Consider the following 25,864-nt stretch of genomic DNA (forward strand, 5'->3'; position numbering starts at 1 on the left):
CCTCAGTTCTGTGGGGATGGAACCAAACAAGTTACTCCAGCAGGTGCTGGTGAAAGGCCAGTTTGTTTCCTTCCATCACTGAGCCTGGCTTATGCTCCTGTACACCTCTGCAAAGACAGAGAACACATCCCTGCCTCAATCAGAAAGACTTACATTATTCTAGGAAAACAGGTTCCAATTACCAACACATTTCTCTGGAGCTGTGTCTTGGCATTGACTGCAATCACATACCCATGAACCAGATGCTCACTCAATGCAAGTAACTCCAATCAAATATAATTGGTTCCAGAGTTTCAGAAACTCTGGCCTTGTGGGCACAGCATACTTTCCAATCATACAGTCTTGTAAGTCATTGTACTGTAGCTGATTCTTTGCTTCTGATAATGATAAGTATAATAAAAAAGGTTAAAGTACAAAAGCAAGGTTCCCTTTTACAAAGCTCCCTTTATCTACCTGAATCCTGCTAAGGTCAAGAGAAAGACTGCTTCTGACTCATAACAACATTTGAATCAAGTGCTGAATACACTTCACGCTTTGTACAATTTCAGCTCAGGAAGCAATTGACTTCCTTAAAGATCATGTGGTTTTAGCAAAAGTCCTAGGAGTATTCACCAAATCAGAGAATTTTTCTCTTCTATAAGAGTTTCAATGAAAGTCAGTCATAGTTTTGATCCTATAGATGTTAAAGACTAGTTTCAGCCTCCTTTGAAGAAAAAATTTCCACTGAAATTCAAATGGCTGAGAGCAGCATCTCTAATGGGCTGCTTCAAATTCTTACAGCTGTGGGAAGGGAGCAGGTATCCAGACATTGCCCATATCCAGATCCACTCAAACACCCTTATAGGACCAGCCAGCCTGGATTGGCACTGGAGAGGACCATCATGTACATTCTGATTTCTAAATGTTCTTCCTTTAAATTCTGCTGTGTTTTTGAGTAGCTTTGAACGGCTGGATCGTCACAACTCTTTCCTGTCGACAGCTGGGTCTAGCACCCAGTCACTCTCATTGTTTCCATGCACAAGAGCACCAAGCTCTTCTCCATCTCATTCCATCAGACCCAAGACCATCCCTTCTCTCAGCCTGCAGAGAACTAAGTGGAGAAGAAGTGACTATTTAAGCCCCAGAAGCAGATAATTTGGGGATTATTCATCCCCCAGCACTGGCTTGCTGTCTGAGGAGAGGCAGCACTAGTTGGTCGAAACTGTGCAGATGCACTAAGGCTGCCTCTTTCTGGGACACTTTGCCATGAGCTGACTTTCACCTGTTACAAAACCACAGCTGTTATTTCTTGCCTCTCCCAGTAGATTCCTTTCTTCTCTCTGAAGTGGTGCACTGGGACTCTTCCTTGTACCTCTTGCACAGGGCTCTGTGGTACTCCTGCACTGAGCTAGGAGTCATCCATGATGTGCAGCCACTGTATGTAAGGGATAGATCTAAGAACAGATCTTTGCATCCTCTACCTCTCAGGCAGAGGTAATTTGGGGAACAGTAGCACATCGGTCACGCCTCCAAACACTTGGGAATTTTACCAAATCTTGACTTCCACATTCCCCTGTCTAAGCTCTACTGTCATTTCTCCTGGCTTCAGTCACTATTTTCAGCATACGCTGTCTTCCAGCGACATCTAGGGACAGAGACTGGAAATCGCAAGCTGGATGCTTACGTAGGCATTGTTTAAAACATATTTCAAACTGATAAAACTTGCTTCTTTGATAAACCAAAAGGCTTAAGGAACAATTGTAATTAAGATCAGGTGAAAAGAATCTTGCACGTTTTGCAGCATTGAATTAATGCCCCAAGGCCCATTCCTCAACTCATGTGCATTAACATTAATTTCATAAAGTGTCTACAGAGACATGGCACAAATTGACATAACATTTTTCTCTGGTACAAAGAATACAAGCAAGATAAAGGTACATCAATACTAACAAAAAAAACATATGAAAGGGAAAATGTCATCAGGACAAAACCACTTTGAGGTCAAAAGATCAAACAAGTCGGTTTAGTAGCTGGATCTATTATTTACTCATTACTACCACTACTAAATTACTCATTACATTTATGTATCAGTCCCCTGCTCACAGAGGGTCACTGTGCTTGGTGATTCACCTACACAGGACTAAGATATGGGCCCTGATCTGGTGATTGTACCTGAAGGACAAGGTAGAACTGAAGGATGGAGGCAGTAGAGCAGAGGGAACAGTGTCTCAAATCTACACTGCTTTGCATCCTGGCTTCATGTTAGACTTCACAGTGCTCAACCGTTTAAGCCTGCAGGATCAAAGCAGAAGCAGCAGCAAGTCTTCCCACTGTGCTTTCATTTCTTTATGGAGCACAGGCAGGTTTCCTCCAGACCATAACCAGAGAGAGACAAGGAGGATTAGAAACCACTATGTGCCTGCATAATACATCACATGAAAGATGCAGAAATGTGTAAGCTGACTCTTTCAACAGGCTTTGTGTGACTGTACAATCTACATCTGCTTTGGGTTTTCCCCAAAAATCTAGACTTCCTAACTATCCACAGCCTGACAACAAGAAGAATTCTGTGCTAATTAATGCCTGGACCTCTGCAGAACCAAAAAAAATACATCTCTTTGATGGCAGAAAGAAATGTAGAACCAGAAGAAGAGATCAAGAGAAGTGTTTATACACGTATCAGAGACCTGCATGTCCAAAACCAGAGTATTTAAATATGCTCACACAGACAAAAATGTGTGGAGAGAGTGGGTACAGAGGCAAGCTGCTGGTTTTCTAAGAACTTTTGGTCTGAGCAAACGAATGTCTGCCACTTATGGCCCAAATTCAGTGAACAAAAAAATTCAGCTCAAAAGTAGAGGTCAAGTAAAATTTTTAAATAAAAAGTCACTGGATGCTTTGCCAGTATCAGCACTACAAGACACAATCCTGAGAATATGATCTATTGAATGCTATTAAATCCAGAGCAATTTCCCTTGATAAGTGTATGTGAAATAACTGGAAAAAAGAAATCCATCCCTTCGCTCCCAGCAGCCAAGCTACTTTGTCAGATCACTAAACCACTAGAGAAAGCACCAACCCTTTTGTTTCTGTTTTTGCCATGGCTGTTGCTATTTGGCAGCAGTGCTGCTCAGCAGCCAGAGCTGGTAGCCTGTCCTGGAGCAGTCACAGGCAACTTGCACTTTCCAGGTGCCCATCAGAGCACTACCAGTTGCAGTAGGCTCTCCAAAAGCTTCCACACAGGGACTTGGGAGAAAGCACTGCTTCAGGGCTGATTTAGGGAACCGAAATAAATGCAGCAGGAACTCTTCTGGACTGGAAATGCCTCTTAGGGGAATATAAGACAAGCATAAATTTTAAAAGCCTCATTGCAGAAATGTGACAACTAACTTACTAACTTGGAAGATCCTTACATTGTCTCTTTATACCCAGTTGCTTAAGCTAAGCTTTCCTTTAAAGCACTCCTAAGGCCTTCCTCCTGAAAACATACAATGTGAATATTAGTAGCCCAAAATCAAATTGAGACAACTAAGAAAACACTGGAAACTAATAGGAGACTAAAGATCACCTCCTATAATTTTGGTGAACATTAGCCTTGATGATTTGTGTTTTTATTCCTGTAATGTCCACAGCCAACAAATGAGTTTTTCCTCTTCAGAGAGTACTGCCTTGAAGTTAGAATGCTACTTTTATCAGACAGACAAAAAGTAATTAAATTACTAGAGGGACACAGCAATGTCCATTTCTGTGGCCAGGCCACATCCTATGAAGAGAGTGCTCTGGTACTTTGAATTTACAGCCAGAGACTCAGCTGTGTCAGCCTGAACCACTAGGAGAAGCAGCCAAGACTTGGAAATAGCACAGGTGCTTTGCACAGTGTAAACACAAGGCAACAGATGTTGCCACATTCAGGCTTGGCTTCAGGTGGCAGCAGCCTGAATAGCTGCATTGCTCTGCATGGAAGCAGGATGCTTTTTCCCCTCAACCTCTCCAGAGCGGATTTTTATCTTCCATAGAGCTACCAAAGGATGAACTAGTTGCAGGGTGATTTAAATCAGTATTGGACCTGACTTCTACTACCAGGACAAATGAAACAATTTGATGGCCCCGAGAGATGTCCCTCCCTTCAGTGTTCCTATAAACAGCTTATCACAAAGGGCAGTGTCAGGTAAGATTCCAGGCACAGCTACTTTCAAACAGAACAAAGTTCACCGTATTTTTAAAGAAGACTACTACTGGACAATCAGAAAGTTTCTCCGTGTCACTGCAACAACCTTACTGAAAGGCATTTAATGGCAGAAAATACTCTTTGCTCATTATTGCATATAAAGAGTTCTCACTGACATAACTGAATTCTCACTCACATAACTTATTTTAAATAATGTGTGGATTAATTTATGGGTTACTATTTACTAAAGGAATCTGGACAGTGTTTTTGTTCTGTACCTTGAAATTCATCTCCAGATGTGCTCTCTGAGTTGCAGGTGTAGGTCACAGGCACAGTGTCAGATAGCGACAAGTATCAGTTTGCAAGGCCATCTTTCTCCAGTGTTACCAAGTACAGGTATGCTCACATCAACGTCTGTTTTGTCTGTTCACTGGGGTGGAGCCAGGAGCCATCCCATCACCGAAATTTCTCTGGTAGAAAGTAGTTAAAGGCTGCATCCTCTATGACAGGGGCTACCCTTCAATAGACCTTTCCAGGAGGATCCTTAGAAATAGATAATTTTAACCCTTCTTACCCCAGAATTATTGTTCAATTACATATCAATGCATTTATGTAATTTGCTGGGTCTACCCAAAAGGGCAACCTTCCATTTGTGGAGAACTGTTTACACAGCCCTAGTACCACCCCTTCCCTGGGGTCAGCTGTCCTGTGACAGCCAAGGCTTGTCTGGGTGTACTGGAAGAACAGAGCTGTGCCCTTGTCTGATGGTGAGAGGGACTGCAAACACCACTGAGAGCTAAATTCTCTCAGTGAGGAACAGGACCATCCCACTTGGACCCACATCTGCTGAATTCAGCTACTCAGAACTTGGAGAGCTGAGCCTGGATCATGTGGGCTTACTGATTTGCAGGGGGGGGTTGATTTTTTTTAATCACAGCAAAGATGGATTGTTAATAAAAATAAAGAGAATAAAAAAAGAGAAAAACCCATTTAGTGTATGCACAAGTCCTTTTAATTAGGCCCCAAATTAATTTCAGAAATGTGCTGTCACATTTCACAGATGCAAGATATTCTAAAAGAGCTGAAACCAAACTTGAGCACATTTCTGGCTTTATCCTAAAATACTGTGCATTTTATTTATCCAAGAAATTAGATGATCCTCTTCTACCCAGAGTTTTAGACCTCAAGCAAATACAAGCCAATCTTCTTGTTTTAGAGCCACAATATTTCAGGACAAGTCACAGTATTTTAAAGTTGGTTAATACAGATTATGTGAGAAATTTAAGGGAGGAAATATAACATTTCTGTATGAAATCAAAGATGATTTTACAAGAGGATCACACACATCTCTATTATGTTACTTTTATCTTCCACCAAAAAAAAGTCCTCCTTAACAACAGCATAAAATTTCATTTGTTTTAGAAAAGCATTCATCAAGTAACACTGGCACACTTTATTTGAAAAGACTATGTTGTCTCAGCTCTGCAGCAATACTCCAATACACGTTAAGACTTGTTCATTAAGAGATCAATGACAGGCATGTAGCAAACTTTAAAAAAGGCAAGCCGAGTACAAATCCTCTGAGATTATTTTTGCATTTTTAATCTAAATGGGAAACAGTAGGCATGAAACATCTACATAGGAAACATAAAACTACGCCATTTTTCCCTTAATGATCTCAGATCCGGCAACTGGAAAACAACCTTCATGTTGCCATGCACTGGGGACAGATTCCTGACTGAGTATGGATGTAGAAAGTCATAGTACCTGAACACACACAATCCTCTAAGCCCACTTCCATCTCCCCAGTGGCAGCAGCACATTGTTTAAAGGAATGTTCTGTGACACCGATCAACACTGAACAGATACAAGGGACAGTAACTCCTACTGTGTCTCAGAGGGAGCTGTCAAAAAAAAAACCCAAAAAAACCCAAAAAAACCAAAAAAAACCAAACCTATCTCCCCTACTTTAACAGGCTAAATATTGATCTTGTATACATTTTCACACAATGTGAGGAACTACTGAGCCACTTAAAGATGTAACACACGGATCCTGTACACCAGAGCCTTGCAGAAGGATTAAGGAATTAATTGCTGACTGGAACTCAAGGTATGTCAGTCCTATACTGCAAAATTAGAGTAGTACAGCCTGCAAGAGTGCAGCACATCAGATAAAATTTTAAAAACCTACAAACAGGGTATGGCATTACAGCAGGGATAATGATTACTGCCTGACTGTAAATAACACATGCATCTTCAGGGCAACTACATACCAACTATAAGCAGGATAACAGAATAGGAAAAAATGAAGAGTTCTGCCCAATTGTTATTTCAAATATTTGAAACTTAAGCTTCAACGACTTTGCATTTTAAGAGTTTTATAATGGCTTTAGATATATTTAGAGCCTTAAATATCAAACTTTCAAGGACCTTTAACTAGGATTTTTAAAGATACAGAGAGAAAGAAAAACAATGAGAAGAATGAGAGAAAAATAATGTTACAGAGGTCTTGAAGTCCAGGAATCTAAGTTAATGAAAACAAACTTTAGATATAAACATATTTCCTAAGACAGTTTTTTTTACTAGTTCCCTCCTCCACCCTCCAAAGAAGCTTTCCAAAACAAAATGTTATTCATTTGGGCTGTGCAAAAATGGAGTTCAAGAATAAGGTTTCAAGCAAAGCCACCAAAGCAATGAATAGCATGCACACACAGCCCAGGCATTCCCCTTTTTAGAGGTTACTCCACTCAAGAATTATCTGCCCATAGTTGTGCTCCTCATGCTCATTTCTGAGACAGAGAGTCAGATTTAGCAGACCACAGGTGACAGTCAAGGGCCTGAGAGCTCACACAGTAAGAGGAAATAGGCATCTTACAGAACTAAATTACTAAACCTCATATTCTACAAACAAGAACTGCCAGCAGCATTTTGGAAGCAAGGGTTGCATTGCTTGTAGCTGCATTAAGTAATTGTAGACTCATAACAGACAACTTAGTGAATTTATTTATGTAACATCTTACTTCAAGGTATCAGCTTAGAGTCAGCTAGAACAGCCTAATAAAACTATGCACAAGGCTGTGAATTTAAAACAAATTTCTACGTCAAATAACACCTTGAGATTAAGCCCAAGTATTACTAAGGCGGCAGTCTTGATTGGTAGGTCTGAAGGACATAGACTTCTCAACATTCCAACAAAACAACACCATTCTTTGCCATCTGACCTTGGCCAGCCTCAGGTCCTACTAGTGGACTTCAAAAGAGTTTTCTATTATAAGCTCCTTTTTAGTGCCTTGACAATTATGGGCCACATCCTTCCAACATTTTTTAACCTATTTCAGAATAGATAAAAAGATTGAAACCTGACTTCATTCTGAAAACAGATTTAAGTGGCAGCACTTCAAACAGTTCTTTTCCAAAGCCTTCATTTTCATCATTTTTCAAACACAGATATGTATTCCAAGTAAGTTTAGCTTTAACAAAGAAGTTTCAGAATAAGATGACAAAACATGATATTGTTGAAGCCTCTCATCTAGAACATACGAAGAGGTTTGGGCTTGTAACAAGGCTAATTACAATCTTAAAAATACTGTTTTAGCTTAAAACACTCATGAACAAAAATTTCTGCTTTCCTTCTAGAAAGATCAAAAGGTTTGCTGCCACAACAAATCTCACCTTTTTAAAACTTCAAATGTGTTATGTCTTATTCCATCTCCTTATAATTTTGCCCTTCAAAGGTCAAAACACAAGCATCTCCATCCAAGTCATCTATCAACTGCGAGGTTACTTGTATTAGAAAGATTTTTAAATGAGGAGTAAGAAAACGAAAGATTTTTCTTGTTTATTCCAAGCAGAATGACTATGGCAAAATGACTCAAGCTTAGGTAGTAAAAGTTAATGGAATGCCATCTGAAATGAAGACTGACTCAGTAACACGAGACCTGCTAGTCATTTGTTAATCTTCAATTCAAAGCCCACTAGAAGTAGTTGTATAATACAGGCAAAATAGAATATACTGATTGGTTTTCCTCTTGGGCAGGAGAACAAGCTTTAAATGAGAACATCAGTTTTTCTGGCATGAGATAAAATGAAAACCACTAATTGCTATGTACCCCCAAAAGACTGCTTTCTTCAGCAGTTAAGAATCAGGACTAGGTAAACTTGCAGTAGAATGACTTTATTCTGCTCATCTGCAAGACTTGCATAAGATTTATTTTTGGATTTCCATTTCATATGTGGGTATTTTGTGCTTTGCATGAGGCATTTCCTCCTCCTGAATGTATTTCACCTTAACAGTATACAATCTTCTGGAGCATCCTTTCTCTGGAACAGTTAAGATCTGTAACACCAGGCAGAATTTGTGGAGATTGAGAGACTGGATTTTTACAAGTAGAACTGTCTAGAGCAGATGGAGAAAGAAATCGTCACATAAGGCTCCCCTAATTGTTGCTAGTGCCTTAAGGGTTCATTTCTGAACTCAAAAATCTAAAAAAAAAAGAAAAAAAACCAGTTCAAATGAGTTAAAATGGAAACATTTCTGTCTAGAAAGGCAAATATGAATAGGAGAAAAAGTACAGGTGATATTAAATAATACAGTTTTGCCTCCTTCTTTACTACTTAGGTAGGAAACAATAATTTTCTCAATTTCATATTTTTTTTTTTTCTGGCTAAGTTATTAGTAAGTCTTAGCAGTAAAGAAATGTACCTCTCTTTCTTCCCAGAGAATACATGGTTTCACATGAAGTTTTGCAAACATTTCCCACTGTTGTCATGATTTTGCCACTCAGCATGTTTTGAATTGTTTCAGAAAAAAATTTCCATGGCTATCTCAAAAGGAAGACAACATCTGCTTGTTTCACCAAATGAATTAACTTCATTCTTCATGAGACATATCCTACAAGCAGAATAGCAAATGCCTACAGCTAACTAAAACTAGCTTAAAAGCATGGTGGAACAAACCTATTGTAACCTTCAGTAATGCTGAAAGAAGTGCCTTGTAGAAAAGTAAACCAAATCATCTTTTTGTAGTAACACAAACTACACAATTACAAAACACTCCATGTGAACCATCAATCTTAGGAAAACATTTCATTAAAAGGGAAAAGGTTATTGTAGATCCTGCTCTTTTCCTTGCTTCTACAGCTAACACTATCAGCTCAGTCAAGCACTCTGCTTGCCAACTTTCAATGCACAGCCATAGCAGAAGCCAACACGATACCTTTTCCCTTACTCAGTGACAGAGGAGATACAATATCCCACCCACTTCCTTCAAATTTGGTACTTTTGTCCAAATGTTTTGCCTTGAGGAGCTTGCTCTACCCCTACTTTGCTTCACACTAATGCCTCATAGTCACTGCAATGAATTTCAGAGAAGATCCAGTTACTCACACAGCAAACAACTGATGTCTTATTATGCTGCTACTAAGGTACACCCACACTACAGGCTTTAAAGCTCTAGTCTTACAGCTACAGAGTAAGATCACATCAAGCTAATCTACTGATTAATCAGCTAGTACTTAATCATGTAGATTTTCCAATTTCTTCAATCAGCAGTGAGCTACACTTGCCACAAAACAGTTCAGCCATTTTTCAGCAAGGCTGCAGTGCTAGTTTAAAACTTAGGCTAAAGCATTTCAAATATCCCAGAAATTATATCAATAAACTTTTATTTTTAAGCAACAACACACACTATTTGAATAAAACTCACACATTTAACTCAGGTGGAAAGTACTAAACTGAAAAATCATCACTAATACATTTCCATTGGAAATGTGTTAAAGTTCACAAGGGTCTTCATTACCATCTTACTGAAGTTTTCTTATGTGTTTCTATTCTACACACCACCTGTTTCATGCAGTCATGCAAATCAAATTGTAAATGTTCAGGTAACAGGGAAGTCCATTCACTGTAAAGATTCATTTTTCACAGAAAAGCCAGGAGAGGTAAGACCAATACTGCAGGGTTCTTCATAAGAGTATAGTATGTTAGAAACCATGAACTTTCAGTTGTTCTTCCTTGACAATGCCAATCTAAAGGAGAGAAACAATGCATTTTAGTAAAGCTTACATATTTAGGCTATCACAGTGATATCAAGTTACCACAACCTTACACTTTGATTAAAGAAACTGCTATACAGTGCATACACTCAATGAAACATTTTTCTAGTTTACAGAACGTTTCTGGGCCAAGCAGAAGGATGGACTAAACAAGAAGTAAATCAAATCAGACATCTGATTTGTTCTATGGTCCTAGGACTTACTCTCTGACAGTGTTAACAACTCTGCATCACCATTTGCATGAGAGTAAGCCTCTTTCCTCTATACTGTTTTCAGTCTCACGATTATGGTTTGCATCGAACATTTGATTTTACAAGCACAGAGCTCAAATTGCACTGCCAGAGAACAAGTGGTGTGCTGTAACAGTGCAAAGGCATTCTACAGTGCTTTGATTCTTACTCTCATTCTGCAAGTGTCATTTTACTTTCTGGATGAAAATACAAAAGAACTACAATGGCTATCTTCAACTGATTAATTAGCATCAGTACGACCTGTCACTCTACTGCTTCCAGAGAGGTTTAGATATTTATCTGCAGTCCCCTTACCTCCAAGAGGAATTGGCAAATGTTCTTCCTCTGGTCACCTTGCAGCTGGATAACTTCACCGTATTCAGGATGCTCAATTACAGTACCATTACAAGCAAATTTCTAAGAGAGAAACATCCATATTATAAAACATCTGATGTACATCACGATTTTGCTTAGTCAGACTTTTCAGAAGAACTTTGTCTCAGAAGCTGCTTACTATTTTGATGCCAAGTCAGGCAAAGGTTAAATCAATTCTACTGGCTCTGAGAGCAAATGGAATATATCTGCTGATACATACATACACTAAGCTGCTGATGGTAAATTCAGGCAATGACAGGATTAGATACTGCACAGAAGGAAATGGTCAACAGTAATCACAAGAATGAAAAACAAAGTCATAAGATACAGCCTTTCAAGTCCACACTATTTTAAAATAAGTATTTTTATCCTGGCAAAATTAAAGGTCTCTATTTTGAGCAACAACCCAGCTGTAACAGAGGCAGGAATAAAAACCAGCTCTACTTTAAACTGATTTTATCTTTCACATCAAGAAATCTGTGAAATTTTAAAGAAATATTCTGAATATATTTTATTAACTTCTTTTTAAGATAGAAACATTTAACTTTTTAGCAAAATCAGTGTCACCAGACACTGATAAGTGTTTTGAGAAAGGGAAAGGAGTCAAATATGAAAGTGGTGTCCACTGGAAAGAATGAAGTGACATAAATATTTTGCTACTTAGTATTAAAAGCTATCTTACTCCTTTATATATAATCATTATCAAATAAAATCAGCAACTTTACCTTTTTGAAAGCTTTCACAAGTTTCTTCTTGTCATAATCATCTGCAATGCCCTGAACAGTTGTCAGTGTCTTTCTTCCGTTTCGTTGCTGGATCCTTATATGAATGTAATCCTCAGTCCCCGCCGGGAGTAAGTCGTCGCCCTTTGTTGCATCAGCAAAGGGGTCTGCAGGAGGAAAAAGATTCATGTAATTCCCACAAAGGAAAACACCCAGGCTCCAAACTAAGGAGGAAGATTCTCACTTCACAAAAAATTATTATTGTATTCTAGGTATCATCTTGATGTTTAATCCCTGTTCAAAAACTCACTGTTGAGACCAAAGTGCTTTTTCTCCAGCTGTCTTAAGTGCCATTACACTACGCACCCAGGACAGCCCTCTCAACTACAACGCACTGCATCCTTTCTTCCATGCCTTCCCAGGTATGAATGATTTTCTGCTACAGTACCAGTTCACTTCATTATTTCTTGCAAGTTGTAAATCCTGAACCGAAAACTTAGCTCTGAGAGAACATCAAATGCACACAAGTTTTAGACAGCCGCATACATCTAAAGTGAAATAAAGCAACTACATCTCTTATCAGATCAACTGACAAGAATAGAAAAGTAGAAAAGCTCTAGACACTTTCTTCCAGGTCCAGAACAAAAGCCTTAGACTGTGGTAACTACTACACTACCAGCGCGTCCAGCCATGGATGTAACTCTTGGCTACTAATAGAAATAAAAGAGAGATACACTCTAACAGATGTCAGACCTGTAAACATGAACTCCTCCACCAGCTTTAGTCAAGAAATGTAATAAAATGAATTTAGGCTTAGACTAAAAAAAGTTTAGTTCTCAAACTCTTCCAAGCTTAGCATTTATCTAGCACAGATAAAACAGAAAAGCATATAGAAAAAAGGGGGCTGCTGGATTAACACTTCTTATACTCCATACTTTTGTGTATAGAAAAACAAATTAAAAAAACAAAAATGTATTAACACTGAAAAACAAAACATATTCACAAAAAACATATTAACACTCAATCAAGAAATTTTACAGCCCTACAAATCTTCTAATCAGTAGCTCTAAACAAACCTTGAAGCATGAAGTACTTTATTACTTTTTAAGAATAATCACAAGCAATTTTTTGTACTAATCAGAACGATATTTAATAGCCCATGGAGGTTCAATAACCATGCAAGCTACAATTTCCCAAACTTCCACTCAAAACTCAGACCTAAAAACACTGGTGAAGTTTTGCCATCTAGTAGAAAGAAACGCCCCAGATAGTAAAACTTCAGCAGAAACACAAAAAGAAGTAGTTCAGCTGCAGACTGACAGATCATTATATAAACAAGAATGACATTGAGCATTAAAGGCACTGAAAGCACAATGAAGATTCAAGCACCACGGGAAACAAGTGCAGCATTGGGAATCTTGATTAGCTCAACTTCTACTATGGAATTTGTTAAACCATGCTGAATTTTACTGTCTCCCACAGCTTGTGGCTCAAACACTAATAGAAAATCTTAGTCAAAGAAAAAGTGAAAGAGAAAGAGGACCTTTTTCTGAGTGATCTGAGGATCACTTGGCAGAGCTTAGGACTCTAAGTTACAGACAAGCCAAGATAGCTTGGCAGAGTTTGGGGCTCTAGGCTGGAAATAAGCCAGCACTGTTGGTGTCAACCTTGGATCCCTTCAAACAAATCCTCTGGGCGGCACCTTCCTCAAGCACAGGGTGAGCTCCCAAAACATGACCGAACGTAACCCCCTCACATGGCTTATATGTGCAAAAGATCAGAGTCAAAACTGTGAGGACAAGCCTGATACTATTGTATAAAGTGCTAACTTGCTCACTTCTGCTGCTTACAGATAAGGCAGGAAGAGAACGCTGGCCCAGCACGGTTAAACTTCCCTGCTGATAGGAGAGAAATGATCTGCCATCTGCGTAGCTCACTCTACAGAAACAATAACATTTGCAGGGCTTGGACAGCGTTTTCGGACGTTGCTGAGCGTAAGACGCGGCATCTCACCAACCGTAACTGATGAAATTATCTCCTCAGCAGAGGATATGAGCCCTGATACGGGGTGTCAGAGCTGAGAACATGGCAGCACCTCCCGCCCGAGGTCTCCTCGCCGCACACACCGAGCACGTCCCGAGGCCGGCGACGCGGCCGGACAAGGACGAGCCGCCGGCGCTGCCGCACGGAGCTCAATGTCACCGCGGGGGCGGGGGGCCCGCGGCCCTCGGGGAGGCGGAGGCAGGACGGCGGGCCGGGGGCGATGGGTGGGTTTGCTGAGGGGGTGGCTGCGGGGGTGGCGGGGTGCCGGCAGCTCTTACCGAAGGATTGGAGGTTCTGGATCGAGGACATGCGACTCTGCGGCGAGAGGCTGGAGCTGCGGGAAGCGAGTCCGCTCGGGTCACGTCTCCGGCTCCGCAGTGCCACGCGGGGGCGGGGAGCGGGAGGGAGCGAGGGGAGGCGTAACAAAAGCAGAGGAACGCGGAGAGCGAACCCGAGACGGAGGGCGAGAGCGAAAGGAAGGAGTAAGGAGCGGAGGAAGCGCAAAGGGAATAAAACGTGGAGGGAGATAGGGAGGGATCCCCCGCCCCTTGCTCGCACCGCCCCACGGCACCGCCAACGGGCGCCGCCCGCCGCGCTCCGCACAAAATGGCGTCCCGCACGTGACGGGCCCTCAGCGCCCGCTGCACGGAGCCGCGGAGTCAGCGAGGCTGGGAAACATCTCTGAGGTCATCGAGTCCAACCCGTGACCGAGCACCAGCATGTCAACCAGAACATGTCACTAAGTGCCACCTCCAGATGGTGACTCCACCACCTCCCTGTGCAGCCTATTCCACACCATTTCTGTGAAGAAATTCCTCCTGATGTCCAGCCTGAACCTCCCCTGCTGCAGGCTGAGGCTGCATTCTCTTGTCCTGTTGCTGGGAGAAGAGACTGACCCTCAGCTGGCTATACCCTCCTTCCAGGCAGCCGTAGATGTTATGAATGAATCCTTCAGAGAAAGTTTTACTGTGCTCCCCGCTCCTGTCCCCGCGGGACTGCAGCCGATCCCGATCCCGATGCCGATCCCGCTCCCCTTCCTGTCCCTAGTGCCGGTCCTGTCCCCATTCCCGTTCCCACGGGAGGGAAGGGGATGCTGCCTGTGGCTTCGGCCCCCACTGGGATTCCGGGCTGGGCAAGTGGTTTCACGGGGGCATTCCCCAGAGAAAGTTTTACAGCGGTTAAAGCTGTATGTTTTTATAAATGTTTCCAGTTGTCTGTAATGTTAAGTTCTTGGCCTCCCTCCGTTTTCAGCCCCCACCGTCTTATCCCATATCCCTTTCCCCTCCCGTTGGGTTTCCCCTCGCTGCCTCCCTAAAATGGCGCCTGTGACAGAGAAGGAGGAGTGGCATCAATGGAGTACATGCAAATGTGTACAAAACACAGAGAATGCTGGGACACTATGTAGCGCTGGAACCCCTAAAATAACGAGCCCAAATAATATCTAAGACTGAAAGTAGTGTTGCACAGCTGGGAAAAATAATGGAGAAGGCAAGGTCACCATCCAGAGCTGCACCATGACCTAATCACACCCTAGCGTCAGGACCTCCCCTTACAAAAACAACAGAGTTTGGTTTTTGTAGGGGTTAGTAATGATGCAAGACTCGGCTGTGTCTGTGAAGATGGAGCTGAACGACAGCTTTTTTTTTTTCCTTCATGATGCATTTTGGGAGTAGCGGCAGTGTGTGCAGCCATTTGGGTTCTTTGCTCAGAGCTGATCTCTAGCAAAGGCTTATCTAAAGGAGTGGGTCTCCCAGCCCATTTGTTTTGGTAGAGAGTGATAAGGTCTCTATGGGGGAAACCGTTGGGAAAAATCCCAGGGCCTTCTTCTATCAGGCTAAATACTCCCGCCTTCCTCAGCTGCCCGTGACTTGTGTGCAAAACCTTTCACCAGCTTCATTGCCTTTCTCTGGACCTGTTCCAGGACCCCAATGTCGTTTGTTGTAACAATCAAGAGCAATCAGTGTTTTCCTCAGTGGATCCCGAACAGCAGTGCTGGCGTGTGGCTGGAGCCCCTTGTTCTCCATGCTGCTGGCGCTCAGGGACCCATATGCCCCCGTAAGGGTGACCCACATGGAGGTGCCTCCATATTCACATTCCTTTGGCTTGGGTACTTTTCCAGCTGATCTGAAATTAGGAGAGCGCTTCCCCCTTTCCCATTAAAATATGTTGGAAACCCCACTCCCTCAGGCCCCTCTCACTAGCAAAACATGCTTTAAATGCTGAATGTGGTGTGGGAGGCATTCAGCACCCCACAAAACGCCTGTGTCTCCAGTTCGGGCATGACTTGGAGACATAAGAAGTTCCAACTCAGCATGAGGAAGGACTTCTTTATATTGAGGGAGGCAGAGCTTTGGAACAGGCTTCCCAGGGTGGTCATGGAGTCTCCACCTATGGAGACATTCCAAATCCACATGGACATAGTCCTGTGTTACTTGCTTGAGGTCAGAATGCCTTGGCAGGGGGTTGGACCAGCTGTTCTCGAGAGTCCAATTCAACCTTAACTATCCTGTGGTTCTGAGAACTTTGCACCCTTTCCAGGTGGATGCAGCTGCTTTTCCCCAGTCCTTAGGATGGCTGACATGTGGACTTACAGGATTTCTGTGTGACAGCCACTCACTGTACATTCCTGTTTTGGGAGGATAGCAGCAGTGGAGGGGCTGTAATGGGAAAAGTTTGCCTTTAAAATGGTGCGCAAATGTTGCAAAGCTTGCTGGTCCTTATAAGGTGATTAATAGCTTTGCAGAGTGCAATAAGCTAATTGCACTGACAGAAGTGGCAAAACCTATGTTCCTCTTTTATTTTTTTTTCTGTTTGTGCTAAACTTCAGTCCTGTTATGTCAATGGGATATTTCTTTTCTGTGATCCAAGGTCTGGATCAGCACTACAGTAGTTTTATGAATGCCAGTGTGCAATGGTCTAAGAAAGTTTCTAGTCCTGACACTTTACAAGGAAGCTTTTATTTCTCCCATGGGGAAAGGAAGGCCATTGGCAGTGGCACAAAACCTCTGCTTACCCTTTGCTACCATCATTGATTAAACCTTTCACTGCACTATGGACGGTACAGGGGAGTTGTTTGACTCGTTCCCAAGCGGCTGCAAAAGGTACTGTTGGGGCAGTAATGGAATGATGGGGCAAAAACTTGAGGCCACAATTTGGACAATGCATGTGGATTGCATATCTAAACACTGAGAAACCTCCTGGGAAGTTTGAGGAAGCTCAGGACACCCATATAGCACCTCTCTCAGAAAACTTAAATTACTGCTAATGCCAAGAATTTTTCGCTCCGATATATTTTTGCTAATCCTATGTCTCTCTGCAAGATTTTCTTGTACGTTTTGCTCTCTCGTCATCATCCCACGAAACTTTTCCCCACTGGCTGTGCAAAATTCTGGAGGAAATGCGACTTAAAATGAACCAAACCCCCTTAAAATGGCGCAAAAAATGGCACAGAACCTCCTGGAATCTGAACAAAACCAACTAAAATCTGCCAAAATCCCAGCACTTACTGGGAAAAGCATCAGGAAAAGTCCTAAAAATGACGCTGAAACACCACAAATGGGTCAAAATTCCAGGCATTATTGGGAAAAATATTGGGAAAAATCCAGGATAAATTAAGCCATAACAACTCTTCAAAATACCCAAAAATTTGCACTAAGAAACACAAAAATCCCCCAGAAAATGCATGAAAAATGGCCAGAAAATATCCTAAAATTTTCACTAAAAAAAATGAAACGGTCCCAGAATACAGTGAGAGTCCTGAGATTTCTGAGGAAAAAACTGGCAAACAGAGTGGGCAAAATACCTGAAGGAAATGCGACTTAAAATGGACCAAAATCCCCTTAAATGGGGCAAAAAAAGGCCCAGAAACTTCTGGAATGAGTACAAAAATACGTAAACTCCACCAAAACATCAAGGAATGATGGCAACCTGAGATCCACCAAACCCACCTGGGATGCCTCCAAATCTCTCAAGTCTCTCTATAAGCCCAACCAGAACCACCTTGGACACCCCAAAATTCCACCAATTCTCTCCTAAACTCATCTGGGACCCCCCAAAACCCCACTAACCCCAACCAGATCCCATCAAATCCCACCTGGAATCCCCCCAAAAAACCCCAAATTCCTGCTTAAAAATCCATTCGGGACCCCTGCAAATCCACCAAAGCTTCTTCAAAACCCTCCTGGGACTCAACAAACGCCACCTGGGACCCCCCAAATCCCACCTAGGATCCCCCAAAATCCACCCGGGTCCCCCTAAAATCTGCCAAAACTTCCACAAAACCCACGTGGCTCCCCCCAAAATGCCACAAATTCACCCCTAAACTCACCTCGGGCCGCAAACCACAACTGGGATTCCAAAATCTCCCAAATTCCACCAAACACACACCTGGGACCCCCAAAAACCCCACAAGCACCAACCAGAAACCCCCCAAATCCCACCTGTATCCCCCAAATAAACCCAATTTCCACTTTTATCCCCAAAATCTTAACAAAGTCTTTTCAATACTCATCTGGGACCCCACAAAATGTTCTAAATTCACGCAAAATCCATGCAGACCTCCCAAATTCCACTTGGGATCCCCTAAACCCACATGGGACGCCCCAAAACCCCAGAGGGACACCCCCAAATCTCTCATCTCTCCCTCTAAGCCCAAACCAGAACCCCCAAATCCCACCTTAGATAACCCAAAATCCCTCCAATTCCCCATCGAATCTCACCTGGGACACCCCAAAATTCCATCAATTTATCCCTAAACTCACCTGGAACCACACAAAACCCTACAAACCTCACTGAGAACACCACAAAATCCACCCCGGACCTCCTAAAATACACAAAATCCTTCTCAAAACCCTCCTGGGACTCCGCAATCCCCACCTGGAACCCCCCAAATCCCTCCTGGGGATCCTCCAAAATACCCCAAATTCCTGCCAAAATCCATGTGGGACCACAGAAAATTGACCAAAGCTTCTGCAAAACCCTCCTGGGACTCCACAAACGCCACCTGGGACCCCCCAAATCCCAAAAATTCATGCCCAAATCCACCTGAGACCCCCAAAAGTCGCTCAAATCACCGCTAAACCGACGTGGGTAAAACCCAAAACGCCAAAGGAGCATCGCCAAAACTCTCAACTCTCCCTCTGAGCCCTAACCAAAGCCCCCAAATCCTACCTTGGGCAACCCAAAATCCTTCCAATTCCCCATCAGATCCCACCTGGGACACCCCAAAATTCCACTAATTTATCCCTGAACTCACCTGGGCCGCCCCAAAACTGCACAAACCCCACCCAGAACACCCCAAATTCCAACTAGAATCCCCCAAAATCCGCCCGGGACCCCCCTAGAAGCTACCAAAGCCTTCTCAAAATCCTCCTGGGACTTCAGAAACCCTATCTGGAAGCCCACACAATTCGACCAATTTATCCCTAAACTCCCCTGGGACCCCCAGGGGACGCCACTCACCCCACCCAGAACTTCCCAAACGCACCTGGGATCCTTCAAAATAGCCCCAAAGTCCAACTGACACTCCTGAAAATGTAACAAAGCCTTCTCAAAACCCATCTGGGACTCCCCAAAATATCCTAAATTCACCCCAAGATCCACACATACTTCCCAAATACAACCTGGGCCCCACAAACCTCACCTGGGACCCCAAAATCTCCAAAATTCCACCCAACACCCACCTGGGACCCCCAAAAACCCCACAAACAACACCCAGAATTCACCCCAAATCCCACCTGTATTCTGAAAAATACCTCCAATATGAACATGAGACCTCCAAAATCGAACAAAGCCTTCTCAAAACCCTCCTGGAACTCCACGAACCCCACCTAGCACTCGCCAGAATGCCCCAAAATCACTCCAAGATCTACACAGACCTCCCAAATCCATCTGAGATCCCCCAAACCCACCTGGGATGCTCCAAAATCCCTGCAATTACCCCTCAAATCCCACCCAGAACCCCCCAAATCTCACTTGGGATCCCCCAAGATACCCCAAATTTCCGCCAGAATCCATGCGGGACCCCTGAAAATCCACCAAAGCTTCTTCAAAACGCTCCTGGGACACCACAAACGCCACCTGGGACCCCCCAAATCCCACAGATTCATGCCAAAATCCACCTGGGACCTCCAAAAGTTGCTCAAACCACCCCAAAAACCAACTGGGAGCCCCAAAACTCCTCAAATCCTACAACAAAATCCATCATGGAGCCCACAAAATAACTCAAATCTCATCCAAAACCCATCCAAGAAGCCCCAAATCCCACCTGGGATCCCTTCAAATTCCCCCCAAAATCCACCAAGGACCCTGAAAATCTACCAAAGGCTCCTCAACCCCCACCTGGGACTCGGTAAACGCCACCTGAGACCCCCCAAATTCCACAAATTCATGCCAAAATCCCCAAATGAGACCCCCAAAAGTCTTTCAAATCACCCTTAAACCGACCTGGGTTGTTCCAAAACACCATAGGGATGCTCCCAAGTCCCTCAACTCTTCCCCTAAACCCTAACCAGAACCCCCAAATCCCACCGTGGGACACCCAAAATTCCTCCAATTCCCCATCAAATCCCACCTGGGACACCCTAAAATCCCACCAATTTATCCCTAAACTCACCTGGGCCCCCCCAAAACCGCACCAACCCCACCGAGAACACCCCAAATTCCACATAGAATCCACCAAAATCTTCCTAGGATAACCTAAAATCTACCAAAGCCTTCTCAAAACCCTCCTGGGACTCCACAAACCTCACCTGGAACCCCCCAAAATGCACCTCGGACTCCACTAAAATCGAACAAAGCTTCCTCAAAACCCTCCTGGGACTCTACAAACCCCACCGAGAACACCCAAAATTCCACACATTCACCCCAGACCTCACCTGGGACCCCAAAATCTCCCAAATTCCAACCAACACCTACCTGGGACCCCCAAAAACTCCACAAACAGCACCCAGAACCCACCAAATCCAACCCGTATCCTTCAAAATACCCCCAATATCCGCCTAAGACCCCCAAAATCTAAGAAAGCCTTCTCAAAACCCACTTCGGACTCCCCAAAATGCCCCAAATTCACCCCAAGATCCACGCAGAACTCCCAAATCCCACCTGAGATCCTCCAAACCCACCTTGGACGCCCCTAAATCCCTGCAATTACCTCTCAAATCCCACCTGGAACTCCCAAAAGTTTTACAAATTCATCCATAAACTCACCTGGGCACCCTTAAATCTCCCAAATTACACCCAATACTCACCTGGGACGCCCCAAAACCCCACTAACCCCACCCAGAACCCCCCAAATCCCACTTGGGATCCTCCAAAATACCCCAAATTCCCGCGAAAATCCATGCGGGACCCTTAAAAATCCACTAAAGCTTCTTCAAAAGCTTCCTGGGACTCCACCAACGCCACCTGAGACACCCCAAATCCCACAAATTCATGCCAAAATCCACCAGGAACCGCCAAAAGTTGCTCACATCACCCCAAAAACCAACTGGGAGCCCCCAAAACTCCTCAAATCCTACAACAAAATCAGTCACGGAGCTCACAAAATCCCTCAAATCTCGCCCAAAACCCACCCAGGAAGCCCCAAATCCCCCTTGGGATCCCCCAAATTCCTCCAAAATCCACTCGGGACCCTTAAAATCTACCAAAGCCTCCTCATCCCCCACCTGGGTCTTGGTAAACACCACCTGAGACCCCCCCAAATCCCAGAAATTCATGGCAAAATCCACCTGAGACCCCCAAAAGTCGCTCAAATCACCCCTAAACCGACCTGGAATGCCCCAAAACCCCACAGGGACGCCCCCAAATCCCTCAACTCTCCCTCTTAGCCCTAACCAGAACCCCTAAATCCCACTCTGGGCAATCCAAAATCCCTCCAATTCCCCATCAGATCCCACCTGCGACACCCCAAAATTCCACCAATTTATCCCTAAACTCACCTGGGCCCTCCCAAAACTGCACAAATCCCACTGAGAACACCCCAAATTCCACCTAGAATCCCCCCAGATCCACCCAGGACACCCTAAAATTTACCAAAGCCTTCTCAAAACCCACCTGGGACTTCAGAAACCCTACCTGGAGTCCCCCAAAATTGCACAAATTCACCCCTGAGCTCACCTGGGACCCCCCAAAACCCCACTAACCCCACCCAGAACTTCCGAAACCCCACCTGGGATCGTCCAAAATACCCCCAAAATCCAACTGAGCCTCCCTAAAATCTAACAAAGCCTCAAAACCCACCTGGGACTCCCCAAAATGCCCTAAATTCACCTCAAGATTCACACATACTTCCCAAATACAACCTGGGCCCCACAAACCTCACCTGGGACCCCAAAATCTCCAAAATTCCACCCAACACCCACCTGGGACCCCCAGAAACCCCACAAGCAACACCCAGAACGCCCCAAATCCCACCTGTATTCTGAAAAATACCTCCAATATGAACATGAGACCTCCAAAATCGAACAAAGCCTTCTCAAAACCCTCCTGGAACTTCACGAACCCCACCTAGCACTCGCCAGAATGCCCCAAAATCACTCCAAGATCTACACAGACCTCCCAAATCCATCTGAGATCCCCCAAACCCACCTGGGACGCCCCCAAATCCCTCAAGTCTCCCTCAAATCCCACCCAGAACCCCCCAAATCTCACTTGGGATCCCCCAAAATACCCCAAATTTCCGCCAAAATCCATGCGGGACCCTTGAAAATCCACCAAAGCTTCTTCAAAAATCTCCTGGGACTCCACCAACGCCACCTGGGACCCCCCAAATCCCACAAATTCATGCCAAAATCCACCTGAGACCCCCAAAAGTCGCTCAAATCACCCCTAAACCGACCTGGGATGCCCCAAAACCCCACAGGGATGCCCCCAAATCCCTCAACTCTCCCTCTAAGCCCTAACCAGAACTCCCAAATTGCACGTTGGGCAATCTAAAATCCCTCCAATTACCCATCAAATCCCACCTGGGACACCCCAAAATTCCACTAATTTATCCCTAAACTCACCTGGGCCCCCCCAAAACCCCACCAACCCAACCGAGAACACCCCAAATTCCACCTAGAATCCCCCAAAATCCACCAGGGACCCCCCTAAAATCTACCAAACCCTTCTCAAAACCCACCTGGGGCTCCACAAACCCCACCTGGAGCCCCCCAATATTCCACAAATTTATCCCTGAACTCACCTGGGACCCCTCAAAACACAACAAACCCCACCCAGAACTTCCCAAACCCCGCCTGGGATCCCCCAAAATACCCCAAATATCCAACTGAGACTCCAGAAAATCTAAGAAAGCCTCAAGACCCACCTGGGACTCCCCAGAATGCCCTAAATTCAGCCCAAGATCCACGCACACCTCCCAGATCCTACCTGGGCCCCCCAGACCTCACCTGGGACGCCAAAATCGCCCAAATTCCACCCAACATCTACGTGGGACCCCCAAAACTCCACAAACCCTACCCGGAACCCCCCAAATCCCACCTGTATCCCCCAAAATACCCCAATATCCACCTGGGACTCTCAAAATCTGACAAAGCCTTCTCAAAACCCACCTGTGACTCCCCAAAATGCTCTAAATTCCCCCAAAATCCATGCAGACCTCCCAGATCCCACCAGGGATCCACTAAACACACCTAGAACGCCCCCAAAACCCTCAACTCTCCCTGTCATCCGACCCAGAACCCCCAAATCCCACGTAGGATCCCCCAAAATCTACCCGGGACCTCCTAAAATATACCCAAGCCATCTCAAAACCCACTTGGGATTTGAAAAACCCACCTGGGACCTCCGAAAACTCCATAAATTTAACCCTAAACTCACCTGGGCCCCCCAGACCTCACCTGGGACCCCAAAATCTCCCAAATTCCACACAACACCCACGTGGGACCCCCAAAAACCCCACAAACACCACCCAGAACCCTCCAAATCCAACCCGTATCCCCCAAAACACCCCAAATATCCACCTGTATCCCCAAAATCTTAACAAAGCCTTCTCAAAACCCTCCTGGGACTTCACAAACCCCACCTGGGACTCCCCAAAATGCCCCAACTTCACCCCAAAATCCACGCAGACGTCCCAAGTACCACCTGAGAGCCTTCAAACCCACCTGGGACGCCCCAAAATACCTCCAATTCCCCCTCAAATCCCACCTGGAACCCACAGAATTTTACAAATCCACCCATAAACTCATCTGGGCCCCCCCAGATCTCTCAAATTCCACCCAGTACTCACCTGGGATCCCCCAAAACCCTAGTAACCACACCTAGAAGCCCGAAATCCCACATGGGATCTTCCAAAATACCCAAAATACCCACAAAAATCCATCCGGGACCCCTGATAATCCACCAAAGCTTCTTCAAAACCTTCCTGAGACTTCACCAACGCCACCTGGGACCCCCCAAATCCCACAAATTAATGCCAAAAACCACATGGGACCCCCAAAAGTTGCACAAATCACCCCAAAAACCAACTGGGAGCCCCCAAAACGCCTCAAATCCTACAACAAAATCTGTCACGGAGCTCACAGAATCCCTCAAATCTCGCCCAAAACCCATCCAGGAAGCCCCAAATCCCCCTTGGGATCCCTTCAAATTTCCCCAAAATCCACTGAGGACCCCTGAAAATCCACCAAAGCCTCCTCAGCCCCCACCTGGGACTCGGTAAACGCCACCTGAGACCCCCCAAATCCCACAAATTCATGCCAAAATCCACCTGAGACCCCCAAACGTTGCTGAAATCATTCCTAAACCGACCCGGGATGTGCCAAAACGCCACAGGGACACCCCCAAATCCCTCAACTCTCCCTCTAAGCCCAACCAGAACCCCTAAATCCCACTCAGGGCAACCCAAAATTCCTCCAATTCCCCATCAGATCCCACCTGCGACACCCCAAAATTTCACCAGTTTATCCCTAAACTCACCTGGGCCCTCCCAAAACTGCACAAATCCCACTGAGAACACCCCAAATTCCACCTAGAATCCCCCCAGATCCACCCGGGACACCCTAAAACTTACCAAAGCCTTCTCAAAACCCACCTGGGACTTCAGAAACCCTACCTGGAGTCCCCCAAAATTGCACAAATTCACCCCTGAGCTCACCTGGGACCCCCCAAAACCCCACTAACCCCACCCAGAACTTCCGAAACCCCACCTGGGATCGTCCAAAATACCCCCAAAATCCAACTGAGCCTCCCTAAAATCTAACAAAGCCTCAAAACCCACCTGGGACTCCCCAAAATGCCCTAAATTCACCTCAAGATTCACACATACTTCCCAAATACAACCTGGGCCCCACAAACCTCACCTGGGACCCCATAATCTCCAAAATTCCACCCAACACCCACCTGGGATCCCCAAAAACCCCACAAACACACCCAGAATTCACCCCAAATCCCACCTGTATTCCGATAAATATCTCCAATATCAACATGGGACCTCCAAAATCGAACAAAGCCTTCTCAAAACCCTACTGGAACTCCACGAACCCCACCTGACACTCGCCAGAATGCCCCAAAATCACTCCAAGATCTACACAGACCTCCCAAATCCCACGTGAGATCCTCCAAACCCACCTGGGACGCCCCCAAATCCCTCAAGTCTCCCTCAAATCCTACCCAGAACCCCCCAAAATCTCACTTGGGATCCCCCAAAATACCCCAAATTTCCGCCAAAATCCATGCGGAACCCTTGAAAATCCACCAAAGCTTCTTCAAAAGCCTCCTGGGAATCCACCAGCGCCACCTGGGACACCCCAAACCCCACAAATTCATGCCAAAAATCACCAGGAACCGCCAAAAGTTGCTCACATCACCCCAAAAACCAACTGGGAGCCCCCAAAACTCCTCAAATCCTACAACAAAATCGATAATGGAGCCCACAAAATCCCTCAAATCTCACCCAAAACCCATCCAGGAAGCCCCAAATTCCAGCTTGTACCCTCCCAAATTCCCCCCAAAATCCATTGAGGACCCTGAAAATCTACCAAAGCCTCCTCTTCCCACACTTGCCACTCAGTAAATGAGACCTGAGACCCCCCAAATCCCACAAATTCATGCCAAGATCCACCTGAGACCCCCAAAAGTCGCTCAAATCACCCCTAAACCGACCTGGAATGCCCCAAAACCCCACAGGGATGCCCCCAAATCCCTCAACTCTCCCTCTAAGCTCTAACCAGAACTCCCAAATTGCACGTTGGGCAATCTAAAATCCCTCCAATTCCCCATCAAATCCCACCTGGGACACCCCAAAATTCCACTAATTTATCCCTAAACTCACCTGGGCCCCCCCAAAACCCC

At 44.8% G+C, this 25,864-nt stretch overlaps 1 protein-coding gene across 3 annotated transcripts; it reads right to left on the bottom strand.

Moving 5' to 3' along the window:
• Window positions 1-5,828: 5,828 nt before the first annotated feature.
• On the bottom strand, window positions 5,829-14,208 carry EIF1B (eukaryotic translation initiation factor 1B). 3 transcript variants are annotated; one of them, XM_056483449.1, is made up of 5 exons: window positions 13,849-14,208; window positions 11,531-11,694; window positions 10,746-10,847; window positions 9,989-10,173; window positions 5,829-8,629 (listed from the first exon to the last, which is right to left on the bottom strand). In XM_056483449.1, exons 1-4 carry the CDS (start codon window positions 13,877-13,879, stop codon window positions 10,129-10,131), a joined length of 342 nt encoding a protein of 113 aa, XP_056339424.1. In that variant the 5' UTR covers window positions 13,880-14,208; the 3' UTR covers window positions 5,829-8,629; window positions 9,989-10,128. The 3 variants fall into 3 exon arrangements, with proteins under 3 accessions (XP_056339424.1, XP_056339426.1, XP_056339425.1); XM_056483451.1 differs by having other exon boundaries at window positions 9,945-10,173; window positions 13,849-14,184; XM_056483450.1 differs by having other exon boundaries at window positions 5,829-10,173; window positions 13,849-14,189.
• Between the last annotated feature and the right edge of the window lie 11,656 nt (window positions 14,209-25,864).

This window comes from Oenanthe melanoleuca, chromosome 2 (genome assembly GCF_029582105.1).
Source record: "Oenanthe melanoleuca isolate GR-GAL-2019-014 chromosome 2, OMel1.0, whole genome shotgun sequence".
NCBI classification, from domain to species: Eukaryota; Metazoa; Chordata; class Aves; order Passeriformes; family Muscicapidae; genus Oenanthe; species Oenanthe melanoleuca.

Coding starts and splice junctions, on each gene's coding strand:
- EIF1B (XM_056483449.1), bottom strand. CDS start 13,879: ATGTCCTCGATCCAGAACCTCCAATCCTTCG. Junction 11,695..13,848: donor CCAGAACCTCCAATCCTTCG/GTAAGAGCTGCC, acceptor TTCCTCCTGCAG/ACCCCTTTGCTGATGCAACA. Junction 10,174..10,745: donor TTTGCCAATTCCTCTTGGAG/GTAAGGGGACTG, acceptor TCTCTCCTTTAG/ATTGGCATTGTCAAGGAAGA.